The sequence below is a fragment of the Siphateles boraxobius genome, unplaced genomic scaffold (assembly GCF_051911475.1).
Source record: "Siphateles boraxobius isolate OS27281-9 unplaced genomic scaffold, OSU_SipBor_1 26, whole genome shotgun sequence".
NCBI lineage: Eukaryota > Metazoa > Chordata > Actinopteri > Cypriniformes > Leuciscidae > Siphateles > Siphateles boraxobius.
Genome location: NW_027508876.1, coordinates 7,757,065 through 7,777,087, shown reverse-complemented (window position 1 = coordinate 7,777,087; position 20,023 = coordinate 7,757,065). Strand labels below are relative to the sequence as shown.

Genomic DNA, 20,023 nt, shown 5'->3' with positions numbered 1-20,023 from the left:
CTTTGACATGGGAAGAGACGGAACACGCGTGAGACCTTCACCTCTAATCGAGTACCGCCATTGGATCGAATTAGATGGCCCTACAGTAGCCTACATAGTTGTCGTGTGAATGTACCTTAAATGAGCTTGAGATAACTTGAAGCAGTTCAGTTAATTTAAAGGTGCACAATTCTTCAAGTCCTTCAATTATTAAATTAATACAATTCGTTCGGTTCACATGACGTCACTGTAGCTTTGCGCCGCCATCTTGACGACCGACGGTCTCAGTAATGCCTGTAATATGTTGTGCAGTTTGCTGCAACAACAGCCAAAAGAGGAACTCCGAACTGGTATTTTATTCTATACCAAAAGAAAAGAATAGAAGAAATGTCTCATATTGTATGAATGACTCATATTGTATCATTTCTCATCTTTCTGTGCGCACACACCCGACCTGAAGTGTGCAGCCATAAACCCCTATACAGCGCGCGAGTAATGAATTGAGCTCTGTTTCGTGTCTGAATGGACAAATACACACAACATTATGTTTAAATGTCCGTTTTGGAGAGTATTCACGTATCAATCAATGAACAAAAGCCATCGCACACCTGTTGGTGATAGGTGCGTAGGAACGGAAGACCAAGCTTGATCGACAATCTACAAATAGGAACTCCCGCACACTATCAGTGCTTGCAAATAAAACTTTAATTTAGCCAAAGGAGAGTATTCAAGTAAAATATGTCGGTTATGTCTTAAACAGAGTTGTCATCCAGTCTCTTTGGTAGAGAGAGAGAGAGAGAGAGAGAGAGAGAGAGAGAGGGAGAGAGAGAGAGAGAGAGAGAGAGAGAGAGAGAGAGAGAGAGAGAGAGAGAGAGAGAGAGAGAGAGAGACGAGGAAAACAAACAAGCATGCAATTGGAAATGATCGCGGCCAGAAAAATTATCGAGCTCATTTTTTTTTATCGTGCGATTAATTGATTTATATTGTCTATCGCTACAGGCCTAATCCAGATTAATGACAGCTAGCCGTGAGCCGTGGCTAACAGCTGGCAAGCTAACTTACCAGCTGAGCCACTTATAGCTACCTAACAACTCGCTACCTAGTCAGAGCAAACTATACCACCAAAATCATACATTTTAATTTTTTTTTTATAATACCAACATTTCCCATGATTAAATATAAATCCTTGGTGGCCAGGTGCCGCACTTTTACCTCTTTGATCATGGAAGGCAAATTGGGGCAAGTCTGGGGTAGATAATAAAGGACAAAAGAAAACTGGGGGTAACAAATAAGGATTGGAGCCTAAAATTAAAATTGTATCTCTGTCTTTTCTCTCTCATTCAAATTGCCAGTTTGGACGGCCATACCGGGCGAGATCGGTCGTCAATATGGCGGCGTTCTATAGTGACATAGGTGGCATCTATGAATTTCATCCTTAGTAGCTAGAAAGACAATATTGTCGTTATTCAGCTTAATTTAGTTGATCCAGTTTAGTTCAATAATGTTACTATTGCAAAGGTTCATCAGTGAAACAAACTTAATTCGACAATAAAGCAGCTCAATAGAGGATAGTCATTATTCAGCTCAGGTCCGTTCAGTGTTGATTCAGTTCAGTTAGTCCAAAGTTTATAAAACACTCTTAATTTCAGCTGTAAAGTAGCCTATGTCTACAGAAATCATAGTGTCATTATTGCAGGTTAATTTAGTTCAGTGTTGATTTAGTTCAGTTCAATAACAGTGTAAGTGTTGCAAAGTCAATCAATTATGAAACAGATTTAATTTAAATAGGCTATAAATCAGCTCTACCTGTGATATTCAGCTAAATTTGGTTAGTGTTCTGTTAGTGCTAGTGCAGTAAAATCAAAAATATTCTTGAATATTAAGTGTCCCTAACAAAGCAACCCAGAGGCGACAGTGGCAAGGAATTTATGTCAAAAAAGTTTCTTTATCTCGAAGTAACAGTAACAAAATGAATGGCTCTTATGAGCCTCCGTACACCGTTGCCCCGGATGAGTAGCGTTGATGAGAGCGCCTGCGCACTGTGCGCAGTCCTCAAATCTACACATAATACGACTCGTCAACACACAACTGCTGAGTTCTCTTAGGATGTTATACAGATTAGCTCTGTCTGCTAGCGGTACACTCACAGACACACTCATTTAAACTCCCAGCTCCGCTTCATTCACAGGCCTGCTCAGTTATGAACATGATTCCGTTTTTAACGAGTTTTATTTATTTGGCGTTGTTATGCAGTTGGATAAGCTGTGATAATGACACAGAAGAGGACGAGCACGCTAAACACACGTACACGGTGGAGATGTTCAATGATGCCGTCTCTACTGCTCCACACTTCGTCATGTTCTACGCGCCCTGGTAAAACTGTACACCTTCATTAAACATTTTCATTATATTCAGATACATAAAGTGATAAATATATTGAGTTCAGTGTCGCTGTGTTAGTTATAGGTTGAATTGCTGCGATGTTTGAAGTGGCTAAGTCCATTAGCCACTTGAATCTGGTCTCCTTTAAAATAATTTGAATGAAGTGGATGTAAAGTTTCTAATGCACGTTCATATAAATACTCAAAGCACAGCTTTTTTATATTAGGGTGATGTTGATGATAATGGACTTTGGAGAAAAGTTTAAATTCCTGCAGTCATAAAGTTAAGTGTACGTGGCAGAGCAAGAACAGCCGTGACATTAGACATCACTTCCTCATCCTCTTACAAAAAAATAAAAAAGTAACGTTACCATGGTGTTTTAAAAATGTGCATTGGTAATACTAGGGTTACATTTTGGATGGTACTATGATGATTTCATGTTGTTGTTTTTAGTTATTTTTTGGACTTTACCATGATTCAAAATTCACTAACAAAAACAGTGAATTTTTTTGGATCATTGTCCCATTGAATTTTTTTAAGTACTTAGGAGTACTATGTACATTTTATTTTGCATGTGTTTTGATACCATTGTAAATGTATAGTACCATCGTTTTACAATGTTATATACTCACTTTACCATGGTACCACCACAGCATTAATCATGTTAATACCATACTGTAATACATATAAACTTAATGTTTACTTATTTCCCACAATCTTGGATGTTGCATAACTTTAAAATACTTTCATGAACTAAATGTATCATTAGGGCTCCAATTGGAAGGTACTACTAAACAATATTCCTTGATTTTATTTACATTCTATTCTCTTGGTGTTCTGTCTGTGTTCTGTACTTTGTGTACTTTTAAATTATAAATATATTTGTTTATTAACTTGAGAATGAGTCATATGCAAGACAATTTCCTTTTACTTGACCAATGAACTTAACTTTAGCAAATTTAAAAAGTTACTTTAGTTCGTTATGCCCCATTGCTCTCATATGCTGTGAAACTTTTGTAATATGTGACGGAATAATATGTGATGTATTATGCTATTAGTGTTTAAATGTGTCTGTGGTGTGCAGGTGTGGTCACTGTCAGAGGCTGCAGGGAACGTGGAATGAGTTGGCAGAGAAGTATAACAGTATGGAGGATCCTCCGGTGTATGTTGTGAAAGTCGACTGCACAAAAGACACTAAATTTTGCTCCAGTGAACATGGGATCCGTGGATACCCAACGTAAGCATTATTGCTCCTTAAAGTAATGTATGTTATTACACATCATGGTCCTCAAAAAAAAAAAAAAAAAAAAAAACCTTTTTGGGATGTTACATGCACAGAATGAGAGTAAAAATTATTCAGATGTTGTGTAGTGTACATTGACTTTACACTGAACAGCCGAATTATGACACTATTGACTTTTTTTAGAGCTGCATTACAGCAGAATTTAATTCTGTTGGCATTGATCATTAATCCCTGTTTATCACTGTTAAAGGGTTAGTTCAGCGAAAAAGAAAAGTTGTCATCAATATCTTTTTGATAAAATCTGAGAGCTTTCTGTCCCTCCATTAACAGCGATTTAATGGAGGGACGCTTCAAAAGTTCATAAAGAGATTGTAAAACTAATCCATATGAATCGAGTGGTTGAGTCCACATTTTCTGAAGAGACACAATCGCTTTATATGATGAACGGATTGAATAAAGGCTTTATTCACATGAACTCACACATCGGTTATGGTAAATGGAAGCTCAAGCTTGTTCTCTTGACATGCAAAAACCAATGAGGTTCATGTGTATTACACAGCACGTTTGAGCTTCCTCAACCACTGACGTTTGTTCTCACGTGTTAAGCAAGTACGATTGAGCTTCTGTTCATGTTCACTGATCAACGTTTGTCATTTATAGCTTTAAAAAACTATCTGCATTGAATAAAGCGCTATATAAATAAAGGTGACGTGACTTGACTAGTGTGTGTGTGTGTGTGTAAGAAGTTTATATGCATGATTTATAATCACTTGACTTGACTGTCACGTGCTTCAGGTAAAGGTTAAATATGGTTTGATTAATCATTAACTGACCAACTTTGTTGTGTTACAGCCTGAAGCTGTTTAAACCTGAGCTGGAGGCTGTGAAGTATCAGGGTCCAAGAGACCTGCAGGCCCTAGAGAGCTGGATGCTGAAAACCCTGCAGGAGGAACCTGAAGTAAGATTACAAAACTGTAGCAAATTATAGCAAATTATGACGATCTAGTTAATTTCCGATGGATGAAATCAAGTCCCTCCCTTCTTTCTTTTTTTTCTTGTTTGACAAGCAATTTCACTTGGATATTCATCACAATTGGAAATTACTATTGCCACTTCGGTTTAATGCCGACTTTAAAAGCACTTTGTGTAGTTCTTGGTCGAGGTGAAATGGCCTGTTCACACCAAGGACAATAACTATATAAATCTTTATTTTTTTATTACAGAGCGACTATAGAATACAATACACAGGATATAAACAAACAGATCTGCAAATTGATCTGTATACAAATGACAGACATCTATGTTGAACATGACCATAACACGCATTACTGCAGGTAGATGGACAGAAGACATGAGAGAGACAAACAAACAGATCTTCATGAACACCTACACAATACTGTATCATGCATTGTATAGGACCTTAAGGGATTCAATCTTTCTAAATATAAAGGAATAGCAGAGTCCACACCACAGCTATAATGATAATGGCACAGAGAAACAATATTTTTGGGATCCCTTTCGGAATTATTTTTTTCCAGCTGATGAAGGATAAGAACATTCACAGCCAATAAGATCCATCCTGCTTTAAGGAGCTTGAGCATTTAAAGCAGCAGATGACATAACTGCAGAATGAGTGTAACTGATAGTTATTGTTTGTGTTGTGAATTCTAAAATGTCCAACATTACAACACTTGTTCTTATTTTGTCTTTCACTCCAGGAGCCCCAGAGTGAACCCGAGCCACCCAAAGTCCCTGAACCCAAACAGGGCCTGTATGAACTCACAGCCAATAACTTCAAATCACACATCACTAAAGGTAGTAACCCACTGTCAGTCTTTATATACACCCTTTAAGAAAAGATTATATATTAAGAATATATCCTTGCAGTTGAATTACAGTCTCATATATCTTACACTATTACATTGGTGGTTAATGGGATAGTTCACCCAAAAAAAATTAAAACTGTTATAATTTCGTTCAAAGCAAAAATAAACATTTTTAATATTCCAATGAATCCATTCATTGACAGACATACAAATATTCAGGCTTTTTTGGAAGCTCAAATGTGTGTTCTTGATGTAAAAAAAACAATTAGGTTTGTTCTTGCATGTGACACTGTAACATGCTTGAAATATGTTAACGAGATGATTGCGCAGCATTTTAGTGAGATGTAGCAGAAAAAGTGCAAGAAAAAATAACGTTAAATACGTTTTAATTGAAGAGGTGCAAATGCTGTACAAAACAAAAGAAAGACAAATAATCAGTGAACCAAGGCAACAAGTGTCACCAAATCAATGAAATAATCAAATCATAATTCCTACCATAAGAAAAATGAAGGAAACAAATCCGAAATCTTCAGTGTATATTACACCTTAAATAAACTAAGCTGACTGAAACAGAAAAGATACAGTCGATGGCAAACACTCTTAATCTAACTATAACAAAAACAATGCTATCTACCGTTGTTTTTGAAGATGGATTTATAAGGCCAACAATCAGTAGAATACGAAATCAAGAAACAAACAAATATCAAGTCAAAATGCTAAGTGGTTAGCTACTACCTACAACACACCGCGTTTGAATCAGATTATCCACGTATAACACAGGGATCGGTCACACGCACACACCCTGTGTTAATGCTAGTTTTGAGTGATCTAGCGCTGAAACAGTGCATTCTCTCAGAACTGTGCAATAATACATCAGAAATCTGGCCTCCTCACTCCTCGTCAGTGGGACCTTTTAACCTGCCGGACAGGGGACGTATATGATGATGCACAGCCGTATTTTCCAATCATAGACATCATATAGATAGACGCCCTATCGACAGCTACTGCCTATTGGCGCGGACGAGCCGTGGGGCCGCCATCTTAAACCGATCACCCGCTCCGCTCAGTGTAATCTGTTTGGCAGGTGCAATGAGCCGCCAGCGCATTTAATTAATCATATCTCACTGAATACCGAACTGATTTTCACGCGGTTTTTTTTGCTGCAAAGGTCATACACGTAGCTACGATACAGGACACATTGAATATTTTGTTCACAAAATACAACTAATAGTACGGAAATGTTAAATCTTACTTGTGTAAAGTAATCCCCGAGTGATGGTCTGCCGATTTGAGCAGGAATATACTGCACAGTGCTCTGGCATCTACTGCTGCTATGCAACGCAAATAGGAGTATGACCTGCTTAATATGGCGGCCGCATTTCTTGCGCCACAGCGGCCAATAGGGCATCTAGTCTCTATATGATATCTATGTTTTCCAATGATCATAACCTAAGAATAATTTGTGGAAACAATAAAAAAAAGAGAGAGAGAGACATTTCCTTTGGCCGTATTTGATGTGGCTATGTTTGTAATTTGATTAATGTTTATATGATACAGGGATTAAAGTTCTCCGTCGCTACGACGGATTTCCGTTAATTGCAGCGAGTCTATGACGGATTTCCGTCAATTGCAGGGTTCCCGTCTGTCCTTAATGTCTTAAATTCACTTTTCATAATGTTAAGGCCGTAAATAGGCTTTCATTTCTCAAATAGTGTGATAAATGTCTTAATTTTAGTTTGAATAGGTCTTAAATTAAGGCAAGACGAGGTGTATTCACCCTGCTGAGGGGGATGTGATAAAGCCTGGATCGGAGTGAAAGCACGTTCCTCTCTCCACTCTAACATTCTGTAATCACTTCGCTTATGGTCCAGTCCGGGTTTTCAATTCCCGCTCACGGAAAAACTGCTCCGTGTTAGGGTTATGAACAATTAATCTTAGTTTTGGAGAAGTGCATGTCAGGCTACAGCTGGTTTGCTGCGGTCCGAATCCGAGCGAGTTTGTTCCCTGCGCCCCCCGCAGCGTTGGTCTGGTTTCACGTTCAACTTAATTCTATCGAACCCTGGTGCGTTTGCGTGCATATTACGTCAACGCAAACGTGCACGGCGCATGATAGAAAACAGAACGCGGGTCAATATTGGCCGTTTCTCAATACCAATAGGCTACGCAAACCTCGGACTTGCGTCCTTGATAGTTCGGACTTGGCAAGTTCGACTCGGGAGAACGAACTCCCGAGGATGCGAGTCCGGTTATTCTGCAAACGGATCCGCGCCGATCTTGGTTTCGTCACTCATCTCGCTCTGGCTACTCCGGTTATCTCTTTATGTATATTTTAGGCAACAATAAAATGAAATATGGTATAAAATACAACTCTGCCTCTTTTCATCAACAATAAAACGAAATATATACAAAACACCTCTTTTCATTTATAAATGAACATATTATCATAAACATATTAGGCCTATATGGCCACACAAATGTGGTTCAGACAACGCACATTGATTATCTTCACTCCATATATTTATAACAACACGCAATATAAAACACAACCCTGCTTCTTTTTGTTTTCATTTTAAAAATATGAAACATTATTGATCATTAAAACTTAACAAACAGAGACAGGGTTGTATCATTTTATTTTATTATGCATGTACACATACAAGAGAATGCATAGTAAAATATATAAAGAATATTTTATATATTTTAGAATATATAACATTACACAACCCTGTTGCTTTTTGTTAAATGTCAGTTTTAATTATCAATAATATCCATAAAAGTATAAGTAGCCTAATATGTAGGCTATAAGAAGCTATAGAATGAGAAATAAAGCAAACAATTCAGTCAAACATTAGTCAGCTCTCTAATAGGCTACACAGTTAAAGTTAAATAGCCTAAATATATAAAGTTATGAAACTTCACTTTGCCCTCAGCCAAAACGATTTGCCATTAAACAAACTATATAGTAATATAATTTAGCATTGTTTGGTCTTATAAGATAAATAAAAACATGCACTGAAAAGTTATGTAGATGGTTGATTATTTGTCAAGCTAAGTAATTTTTTTTCATAGATTAAAATAGCTTTTAAAATATGCAAACTGGCAATATTAAAGCGGTTTAAAACATCTCCCCTTAAAACGATATTGGTCTCGACTATTTAAATAAAGTTAAAGGAATATGACTTGGCCTGAAAAAAAATTTCAGTCAGAAGAATTTTTTTCACTTTAATCCCTGTTATATGTGAATTTAAGTTAAATTTAAATCCGTTAGAAAGCAATTTCTTTCTCTTCACAATACTACGAATAAACTGCTTGATTCATATGTATTAATTTTACCTTGCTTTTATAACCTTTTTAAATATTTGATGTTTTGGTAGCCTGGACTTTCCACTGAGGGGCAGAAACCTCTTAGGTTACATTAAATATAATTTTAATTTGTGTTTCAAAGAGGAACTCAAATTAAGTTGTATGGTTTTGGAATGACATGAGGGTGAGGAAATTATTATATAATTTTCATTTTTGGTTGGAAGTGTCATGATACAACTAAGTTGTATGAACTTTTACAAACGAGAAATAATGGGTGTATTAAATTATGTAGAAGGGATTTTTGCATTACTTCCCTGTCAATATTGTCTCTAGACAACCAATAGAATGAAATGTTACATTTTCAAGCCTGAAAACATAAGGACTATATGTGTGTATGTATAGACAGTAGTCAACATTTGAAGTGGATCTCAACGTTTCATAAAAGTTATACATGAATTTTGAACAAAACCCATTCTTCTCTTAGGACAACTTTGATTAACGTTTTTGATCTACTTCAAATGTTGACTACTGTATGTATAAAATAATAGGTTTTCCAGTAATCACAAACTGGAGTAAGCACTCTCTTTTTAGCATTTAAAATAAAGCCTGTTGTGATGATGCAAGCTAGATAAAATGATCAGTATTTCTTATACAATTTTAACTAATTAACTTAACATATTTTTCAAACATTATGCATGGGTTTAGCAGGAAATAGCACATGGTTTTCCATAGTTTAATTGAAAAATCCTCAGGATTTCAATAGCTCTTCCGTTTTTCCCATAATTTTCTCTTTATGACAATTACTTTGTCAGTAAAGGTTAATTGTGTTCTTGGCTTTGGTACAGTTTCAGACCTTTTCTCACCCCTTTTATGCTACATGTTCCGTCCGTTAGCCAAATAACTGATTCCTGTTTTGAGGAGAGGCAGGAAATGATGCTGTAGCTTTGACAGAGCTGTTTATGTTTCCCACTTTCAGATGTTGGAAGCACATGTAAAAGATGTTGCATAAACCTAATGTGGTGTTCACCAAGTTTTTCCTTTACATCTTTTTTTACTGTGCAGTCATTTGTATAATGCTTAAATCAATATACTTCCACATTCAGAACTGTACTGTGTATACGTTATTATTTCAGTTGAAAGATAGCTCTGTAACATCATATGGTGCTGGGTGGCAATGACTGTTGAGTAGGGTGGGTGTCATTGGAGTTTTAGTGATTCTGATTCTGCTTATCGAGCCCCGTTTCAAATCCAATTAGGTAAAAAAAAAATGTAAATCCAACATATTTATTCTGTCTTTTTGCAAAACATTTTGTTGCTATCCTACTTGAGACATGGATCATTTTGAGTTTGTAACCCTGCCGTTGTCCTCTGCAGGTTCTCACTTTGTGAAGTTTTATGCACCATGGTGTGGGCACTGCAAAGCCATGGCTCCAACATGGGAACAGCTCGCCACCAGTTTTGAGCATTCAGACAGCGTCAAGATCGGCAAGGTGTGAAGCCATCATGGTTTCTCTCTTAATTTTCTACATTGTAAATGTTCTGATTATTTATTAATATAAATAATATATATAATTATATATATCGCCTATATATATATATATATTTTTTTTTTTTTTGGCTTGCTAAAGGTGGATTGCACACAGCATTATGAAGTGTGTTCAGAAAATCAAGTTCGTGGTTATCCCACGCTGCTCTTCTTCAGTGATGGAGAGAAGGTAAGGACCTCTAGCGTAGCTTAATTTTTTAAGATGGATATTAATGTTTATGAATATTACTGTTCAAAAGATTGGGGTTTAAGGTTTTTTTTTTAACATTTTTTGAAAAAACCAAGGCTGCATTTATTTGTTCAAGAATACTTAAACAGTAAAATGGTGAAATTATTTCAACTTAAAACAACTTTTTTCCATTTTTATTTGTATTTAGGAGTAATTTATTTCTGTGATGGCAAAGCTCCTCCCAACTCAAACATAACAATCACAGCTCTTACGGGTGCTTGTAAAAGTAGGCTACTTTCAATAAAAGGACCAACATATTAGGAGTACTTTTAGCTGTTTTGCCATCTGTCATGAATTGAGCAGGCTAACACTGTCATGAGACCACGAGTGTGTTATGTACACATTTTTTTTAAATGGTTTTACCAATGGTTTGAGGCGGTCTACACATGACACATCACAGTAACATTAATAGGTCAATTGTTCTTTCTGAACTGGTGCATGATGATTTTGAATTGAAGCGTCTATTGTAGCATGTAGTGTCGCAAAGCCCCGTTCGCCTTGATGTATTCATGACCTGTTTAATCTTTGAAGGAACTTGGCTTGTTCTCCTGTACTGAATATCTCCCCAGGTAATACGCCAGTCATGGTCCCACAGCGGCTAAACATCCTGTGGCTCTGCTTGCTACTGTAGTCATTTCCCAAACTCACTCTATAGGCCTAATGGTTAGAGAGTCAGATTGGTAACCCGAAGGTTGCGGGTTCGATTATAAAAACCTGCAGGATATGACTGGGGTGCCCTTGAGCAAGGCACCTAATCTCCAAACACTCCCCGGGAGCCACAGCAAAATGGCTGCCCACTGCTCCGGTGTGTTTGTCCACTGCTTTCAGAATGTGTGTGTTCACTACTCCTAATGTGTGTGCAGTGCACTAACTTGGATGGATTAGTGCAAATTCACTGCAGAGGACAAGGAGGATGGATGCAGAGGACAAATTCTGAGTATGGGTTACCATACTTTCCCTTCATGTGTCACTTTTTCACTTTCATTTATAGGTTGAACTGTAAAGAGATTGACAGATCTATGCAGACCGCTCTTAATGTTTTGATTTGTTTACACTTTGGGGGAGATAAACCTATGAATGACATTCTAGTAATGAACAACCTAATGGGCTAAGGGAAGGTATTTTAACAAAAATCTTACATCACCTTTAAAGTATTTTTGTTGTAAACGTTTTTACAAAACTGTCCCTTTTGACCAATTTAATGCATATACAAAAATCTTACTGATCTGAAACGGTTTCTTTTTTTGTTTTTTAAATATTCATTTATCTTTCTACAATTTCTATGATTTTCACCTGGTAACAATTAAACAATTATTTTAAAAAATCCCATGGGCTTGTGTTGGGGTTACCCAATCCATATTTAGAGACCAGATTGTCACATATCACTTTACAATGCCCGCAAGACCATGATAAAATATGCAATTACTGTTTACACCAAACAATAATGGTAAGCTGTGCGCACGTATGTTTTCAGATCGATCAGTACAGAGGGAAGCGCGATCTGGACTCGTTTAAAGAGTTTGTGGATAATCAAGTGAAAGCTGCTGAATCTAAAGATGAACCTGTGATTGAGGAGGAGCAGGCTCACGAAATCCCACCCAGCGCTGAACCTGAAGAACAAGAGGTGGGTGTCTGTTTCAGTTTTCGCCGCACAATACGGGTTTTGTTTGCAAATGTCCTGCTTGGCACCATAGAGATTTCATTCGTTTGTATGTGCGGGCAGATGTTTGAACAGCAAGCTGCAGACTTTGGCCCGTAGACACAAATCTGCATCTTGAAACCGAGGTAGTAATTATGGGCAGAGCAGCTATTTCCTCTTGCTGATGCAAATGTGCTTGTGTGCGTGCGCTTGGGTTGGTGGGCTGGACTGGAAGGGGTGGGCGGGGAACTTAAAGAGCTGTTATTTTGTTTTGTTAATTGGTTTTCCTGTCTAAGCTTGTCTTTTATGAAGGGATTCTGGCTGGCTAGAATTGTTGGATGGCTAAAGAACGTCCCTCAAGAGCTGTATCATAGATCTGTATTTTTTTCAGATTGAGGATCATTTTTAAAGATTGTAAAGCGTTAGACTTGCTGATGCCTTTGAGATGAGACCTTGCTCTTAAACAGTGTTCAGAACTGGTGTTGTAATTAAGGAAACTAGACAGTTTCCCAGAGAGGTATTTAAACTTCAGCAGGATATAACCTGTGGAGATTCTCTAGGGTTTATGCTATGAGCTGTTCTGCCATGTGACACAAATGTTGTGCTATTATGTAATTGACACATTAGTTAACAAGGAATACAATACTAGTGTTAAATGTGTACAAAATATGCTGCCACTAAAACAATTTAATTTTGATTCCCTCAGTCTAATGTTCTGGTCTTGACTGAGAGCAACTTTGATGAGACGGTTGCCAAAGGAATCTCCTTCATCAAGTTCTATGCCCCATGGTAAGTGTTAGTAGGGTCTCATTTGACATTTCGACTGGTAATTTATCAGTGGTCTGGTTTAGTGGCAGGTGGCACTAGCTGATATGAAAAATACTTCATTCATTGTTCATTCATACTGTTGTTTGTGATATAAAACCTAAGCAGCATCAGTATTATTATACTATTATAGTTTTTATTAAAATGTAATCATTTATTTTAATGATTGTTGTTTTTTTAATATAAACAAAAACTGAAATAAATAAATGATACCCAAATAGTAATTTCAAGGTGCTTAAGCTAAACATGCATTAGAAATGTTGGTAACTTTGCAACTAACTAAAATATGTTTTTCATCTAATAAGTATTTTAATTTGCTAAAAAAAAATTTACGCTGACTTTGATGAAAAAGAGTTAATGCAAATAATGTGAGATGGGAATGACTAATCGGCTGTTTCCCCATATGGTGTTTTATTTTCTGTTGGCGTAGGTTACCAACACCACCGTCATCTAATTCCCTTTTGTTTTTGTTTTTTTTGTGAACTTGCGTAAAGATTCGCTTCACGTTTGGATGGAATCCCAGCTACTGAATCATTCAAACCAATTTTGTTAGAACATTTATTCAATTACATTTTAATTTGTTTATTCAGAATCGTGATTACTATTTTAAACAAAAAAAGTGAATTTTAATTTATCCAGAATCGCGCAGCTCTAGAAGTGATTAAATTCCATGTTTTTTTTGTTTGTTTTTTTTTTTATAAAGAAAAAGCTGCTTTTTTGGGGGTCTAATGAAAATAGTTCTGAAAAAGGCCAAAGCTGTATCAAGTGGATTGATACTAACAGTAAAACATTTGGTACTGTAATTAGAAGTAACAGCTTTTATGGAATGCCATTTGTCAAATTAGATTAGAGGACCAGAACTGTTCTATTTATGGATGAATGGGTACATTGTCAAAAATGTATTCTTAGTAAGTGTGTTTCTTACAGTCAAAATATCTAAATAATATTTAGGGCTGTCATGATTCCTCGATTAAAATGGAGTACTATATAAAAAATAAAAAAAATGATTGCCCTTTACCCGTCGCAGTGGCGCATTCCACAGACGAGAATCCATTAACCACATTATTAGACCGTTTTCTAAGGCTGCACGATATATTAAAACCCACACTATAGTGCTGTTGTGAATTGTGAATGATGAAATTAAGTCAATGTATGGTTTAATATATACACTTTGATTTATTTAATGTGTGTAGGTAACTCAGAGCGACTCCGTTCACAGCAAATGCTGCTCCACATGAACTGTTATTATTTACATGCGTGAAGCTTGTCTAAAACTCCATCTTTGCATATGCTGTGAATTTGGGTTGCTTATAACGTTCATCTGGAAATCCAATGTGCACCATTTCATCAGATTTGTAAGGTAAATCATTCATAAACCTATGCCAACACAGGAGAATACTTCAATATCTTTCTAAATATGCAAACTGTTCATCGTGATTTTAAAATAAGTTTAAACCTTGCTCTGAGTTTGCCTGTTTTGATGTCCTCCACATATCCTTGTTCAAGAAATTCCAGTGGCTGTAGCATTTTTATCAAGTTGTCAAATATTAAAGTGAATAATTTGAATTAAATGTTGTTTAACCAATTTTTAACTTATTTAGACAACCTATTTTCTTTCTTTACTTTTAATAACTCTACTATTTTAGGTTTTTAAAAAAAAAAAAATTTAAAACTTGTTTGGTTAAAATGGCGGTTCCTCTGATTTATTCATTTAATTTTTTTAGAGATGGATCAAACGTTATCAAAAGACTAAACATTGAGATTGTTTTTAAGCTGTATTGCCAAGCCTTGCGCACTGACCGACGTGTGTGTGTGTGTGTGTGTGTGTGTGTGTGTGTGTGTGTGTGTGTGTGTGTGTGTGTGTGTGTGTGTGTGTGTGTGTGTGTGTGTGTGTGTGTTTTTAAGCTGTATTGCCAAGCCTTGCGCACTGACCGACGTGTGTGTGTGTGTGTGTGTGTGTGTGTGTGTGTGTGTGTGTGTGTGTGTGTGTGTGTGTGTGTGTGTGTGTGTATTTTCTTGCACGCACATATGAACAGTGTGCTTCCCTCCCCTATCTGTTCCTCTGATCATCTTGACACTTCCTTAGTAACTGATCAAAAGACCCGCCTGTCCCTGATTGGCTCTTCCTCTGTCGTTCAGCGACTCACGCGATGTGTCCGTGTGTTTAAGGTGCGGTCACTGCAAGAACCTGGCCCCTACCTGGGAGGATCTATCTAAAAAGGAGTTTCCTGGTCTGACTGATGTGAAGATTGCTAAAGTGGACTGCACTGTGGAGAGAACAATATGCAACAGATTCTCTGTGAGTGCCGCTCAAATAGTCTGGAACACAAATTCTGGCCTGCCGGGGGAGGGATTGTGGATGTTTGAGGGATGGGGTCGACATAACTTCATATTAGTGGCAGAAAGTCATTTTTTTTTTGAACGAGGGCATTCTTTTGCCAGTTTTAAAAGCTAGTGTGTTGCATACCAGGAATGGAGATTTTAACAAATGATACAGGTTTCGGGTCCATTCAATTTAGTGTTGATTTTGTCAGCCATTTTTTAATTTAGTCTTAGTCCTGTGTCAAATGTCCCTTTTAGTTTTACATTTGGTCAACCTATCCTGTTTTTGGGTTTGTTAGTTTTTTTGTTAGTTGACTAAAAGGCAGGGAATTTAAGTCTATATTTTTAGCCACGGTGTGTAATGGTTAATCTGATTATCACAATTTCTTTCTTCATTTTCATTAGAATTATTTCACTTTCACCTATAATTTAGAAGAATGTCAACTTGTTGGCAATGTCTGCCATGGTTTATTTTACTCATCTAGTTTCCTGATTTATTATAATATCATATAAATTAGCACACTCTACATTATGTAGAGAGTAACTCAGTATTCTCTTAAAAGCTAAAACTGTAAAATTCCTATTAGTAATTCTAAATTGTTTATCTATTTCTACTAAAACAACAAAAAAACTGTTTTTATTCAGCTACCATAATCACAAACTATATGGTCGAGATCCATGTTTGGATTTATTAGTTAATCACTGAGATAGTTTGCAGCATTTAGATGTAGTTGCAGCCAACGTGAAGGAACACACTCAGTATGTGATGTTCAGAATATCTCAGTGGAGATCACTAAAATCCAGTTTACATGTTTTCAGATAATCTGAGTTTTTTCTGCGGTGTAGAGAGAGCACTTGTGCATGGTTGCCAGATTGGGTAGATTAAGTAAATCCAGGGTTACATTTTCAAGGGCAGGGAATGTATCCATTTAAGAGAAAAGCTCTGATTGGTTTAAACTCTTGACATCTGGCAACCCCAATCTTGAAGGCTCGTAGAATGTTGTTAAAAACAGTCTATATTATTTGTGTTCCTTTTTTATATTAGGTGTCTTTAACTTGCCTCCAAAACTATTAATGCCAAAACACTTCAATGGTCCACTTTAGACATTCTACAACTTATTCTACTTACCCGAACCCTAAACCTAACCCTAACTTAAGTCTACCGTAACAGTCTACTAATACTCTAATGAGAGTTTGTTGACATTGTTTCAAAGTTACTTATAGTAAATTAGTAGGCTGTCTAAAGCTGACCATCATTATAAAATGTAAACACTAAATTAATTGTTAGGTTATCATGTACTTGGTGTTCATTTTGTATTGCAAAACACTTTTTGCTTCTGGGGCTCTATGCAATTTTGGATGCAGTTTAGAATTACAATAGATTTCTGTAGATTTTTCTTAACGTTGCAGAGATAACCTTTCTTATTCGTTTGAACCATTTCTATACTGAATTACATTTGTCTCTACTCTCTTATTTGTGCCTACAAATGCTGTCTAGGTGGGCAGCTCACCACATTTTTGTAAAGAGCAGTTGTCTTTGCTATATTTTTTTAAATGGATATGTAAATGCATGTACATTTGATCATTGTTCTCTGTAGGTGCGCGGATACCCAACACTCCTGATGTTCCGGGCCGGGGAACAGGGGGAGGAGCATAATGGAGGGCGGGACTTAGAGAGCTTGCACAGTTTTGTCATGAAGCAAGCAAGAGATGAGCTGTAACTCCTCCCTCATTTTCCTTCTCCCACGCTTCTTCTACAAAACAACACTATCTTCATTTATTATACTGTCAGAAGGACTGCTTTTTCTTCATTTCTGTCCCACACCTGCTGAAGTGAGGACAACCTCTTCCACATGGTAAAATGTGAATGTACATGATTTAATCTCGAGCAGTCGATGAGATTACTAGCAAATACAACCATACACGTTTGATTTTGCCCTTCCTCCTATAAAGAAACAGTTGTGGGTATGAAAAAGACACCTCTTCAGATCATTACAAAGTTTAAGGTGCATATTTTGTACATTTCAATTATATGAGGAAATTAATTCAGCTTAGTTCATTACGAATATCAACTAAGACTAAAAATGACCTCAGGGAGACCATCTAAAGATTGTCTTTTCCCTTTTTCTCAATTCAATGTAAAATACTATATGATGCACACTTGCAAAACAGCACTTTCAGTTGGAATTTTAAATGCGTTTCTGTTGTGATATTAGGTTTTGAATTGGTTTTACTGTTCAGAGGTTAAAATAAAATAAACCAGACTAAGGTAGTTTGTTAGCCAGGTTGGGAGACCAGCTTAAATCAGCCAAGATCAAGCTGGTTTAGATGGTTGGCCATAAACAAGTCTAATGTGGGTTGCTGGTTAGACTGGCCAGGTTTGATGATTAAGCAAAAGATGGACATTTCCTTAACTACTTTGAATGGTTAGTTTTGTTTTCTAAAGATTCTTAGTGCTCTTAGAGGCATATGAGTGGGGCAGACACATTTTTATTAAGCATTTTTGGTTATTTTCTCAATGATCACAAAATTTAAACCATGCAGAATAGTTCATATTTGTTGTATAGTGACAGTTTATGGAAAAACAGTTTATTTTGTATTACAGTACAGGTTTTGAACGGTAAAAGCAGTTATGGTACAATCATTTTTTTTTCTTTTTCTTAAAGTTTGTTCTACAGATGTGACTATTTTGCTCATCATTTTTGATTAGATTTGTCTTTTTTTAGACTGTTTTGAGTCTCTTTTTCTCATTTTTGTCTCTGTAATGCAGTCTTGATGGCTTTCACATGCAGTCAACCACTTCATTCAGACACTAGCATTGCCTGGTATCATTGCTTGAAGAATGCTGATAGTACTTGTATGTGTTCTATGATGCTCTCAAGTGGTTTCATTGATTTATACAAATGTAATTTACATTTTTCCTTTTAAATGTTCCCACACTGAGATGTTTATTTTTCTCTTTTACTGGATCTGAAAGAGAAGGAAGGGAAAAGCAATCAGAGAAACCACATATATTCAGTCTTTATGGGAGGCACATGGTCAAGGCCGACCTCGGTGAAAAACGCAGTATTTTTGTCCTGTGTGAGAGAGGTACACACACTGCCTGGGGGTTTTTGTAAAAAAAAAAGGCACATTGACAAATTTCATAATAAAATGTCTTTTTCCAAAAATAGCTGTTTTAATGTTTTTCCTTTACTCTTGTTATATGATCTCTGTGGTGTATGATTCATAAAAGGAGCAATAAATAAACTGTAAAATGTACAAGTATTTACACACAAACATCCAAATATGGTTAAGACATGTAAACAGCAGTTTATGGGAGGTATGTGATATAATTAGGTTCATAAAAATGACAATATTTGGAAAATTGATATTGCTACAATGATGAAAATACACATATGTAGCCTGTCCAGAAAGAGCTTTGTACCATTCAATGGCTCACAGTGGAAAAAAAAGATGGATAGCTGCATAGTAAGAGTTTGACAATAAATATTGACATGAGATGGTGGAAAATCTACAGCCCATATGAGGATGTTGGCATAGAATATTGTTTTATTGCTGAAAAACCTTAAATGATCTGTAGGTCCTTGTGTCTTGGGGGAGGTTTTGGATGTAAGCCATCCGAGGTGCAGGTGTTGCAGGAAAATTATAGATCTGTGGTGTTTGACAGCATCAAAAAAAGAAAGAGTTCCATCCTTGGAACAGCAACATAATGGTTCTGTTCTTTGAGTTCTGTTGAAGTATGTAACCACTCGCTCTGACTCACTGATGCAAACCACAGGTAGTGCAGAGCAAATATTGAGAAACTTAAAATAATTTGATTTTTTTGAGACCTAAAATAGAGTCATGTGGGTTCAAGTGAGTTCATCAAAAATAGACGAAACGGTAGAAACTTTCCTGTTCTGATTTCTGTGCTTCAGGACCATTTTAGACGTTAAAGAGGTCATATCATGAGGAACCAAAGTTTCTTTTGGAGCTACTCTATAAAAGAGCTACTGTAACTCAAATTGTCTATTTATATTGGGGAGGAAGTTCCTGAAAGTTGCAAAAACAACTTGTTCTGGAACTATCAGACAGATAAAGACTGTAGAACAAGATGTCTAAAGGCATAGCAGCAGCAGCAAAAAGAAAAACATCCTGTGTAATTCCAAGGGTCAGAGAAAGGGTTTAAAATAGTATTAGAAAAACTATTTTATCTCTTTTGGTGAATACTTTTGTAACATTTTAAGTGGAACTCAGAAATGACGACGTCACCCCTTTGTAAGTTTGGTAAGTAAAACACAAATTTAAATACGTATTGCATTTTAGCTCGTAATCTTCTTTGGGTTCATTTTCTGTTCTGTAGATTCAGATGTAGGCCTACATCCCCTTGGCAGTTTGTAGGATCTCAAATGTCGCATGAGAAATGGTCCTGTGTGTGAAGATAAGGAAAAGCAGCAAACCTGGATTCACTGTCGAGACATTCTCTCACATTTGTTCATAACGCTTGTCATTTCATTTGGTCAGTCCTTACACACATTTGTCAGTGTCTGCGATGCAGCGGTCGGGCAGGAGGGTACATGTCCCGTGTCAGTGGCAGCCACATGAGCGCACCACCATGTTCTTGTATTTTTTCAGAATGACGTTGGAGTTGTCATCATAGTAGAGCACGGAAATCGCGTGCAGTTTGGTGGGAGCGCAACATGGCTTTGGGACGTTCTCTGGATTCATCAGATGGACCTGAAAATTG

At 36.6% G+C, this 20,023-nt stretch overlaps 2 protein-coding genes across 2 annotated transcripts in view; one reads left to right on the top strand and one right to left on the bottom strand.

Moving 5' to 3' along the window:
* The first annotated feature begins 1,990 nt into the window (after positions 1 to 1,990).
* Positions 1,991 to 18,464, top strand: txndc5 (thioredoxin domain containing 5). Its single transcript, XM_077244281.1, has 10 exons — positions 1,991 to 2,352; positions 3,446 to 3,598; positions 4,457 to 4,562; positions 5,323 to 5,419; positions 10,108 to 10,223; positions 10,362 to 10,448; positions 11,983 to 12,132; positions 12,854 to 12,936; positions 15,142 to 15,271; positions 16,893 to 18,464. The coding sequence occupies exons 1-10, from the start codon at positions 2,180 to 2,182 to the stop codon at positions 17,013 to 17,015; spliced, it is 1,218 nt and encodes a 405-aa protein (XP_077100396.1). The 5' UTR covers positions 1,991 to 2,179; the 3' UTR covers positions 17,016 to 18,464.
* bmp6 (bone morphogenetic protein 6) overlaps positions 18,449 to 20,023 on the bottom strand; it is a 52,358-nt gene continuing 50,783 nt past the window's right edge. The window contains exon 7 of the mRNA XM_077244280.1: positions 18,449 to 20,013. Within this exon, the coding sequence (XP_077100395.1) occupies positions 19,864 to 20,013 (150 nt within the window). The 3' untranslated portion in view covers positions 18,449 to 19,863. The remainder of the gene's footprint in view (positions 20,014 to 20,023) is intronic.

Excerpts from the sequence above, each read along its gene's own strand:
- txndc5 (XM_077244281.1), top strand. The coding sequence starts at position 2,180 with ATGAACATGATTCCGTTTTTAACGAGTTTTATTTATTTGGCGTTGTTA. Across the intron at positions 2,353-3,445 it reads GTCATGTTCTACGCGCCCTG|GTGTGGTCACTGTCAGAGGC; the intron begins GTAAAACTGTAC and ends TGTGGTGTGCAG. Across the intron at positions 4,563-5,322 it reads CCCTGCAGGAGGAACCTGAA|GAGCCCCAGAGTGAACCCGA; the intron begins GTAAGATTACAA and ends CTTTCACTCCAG.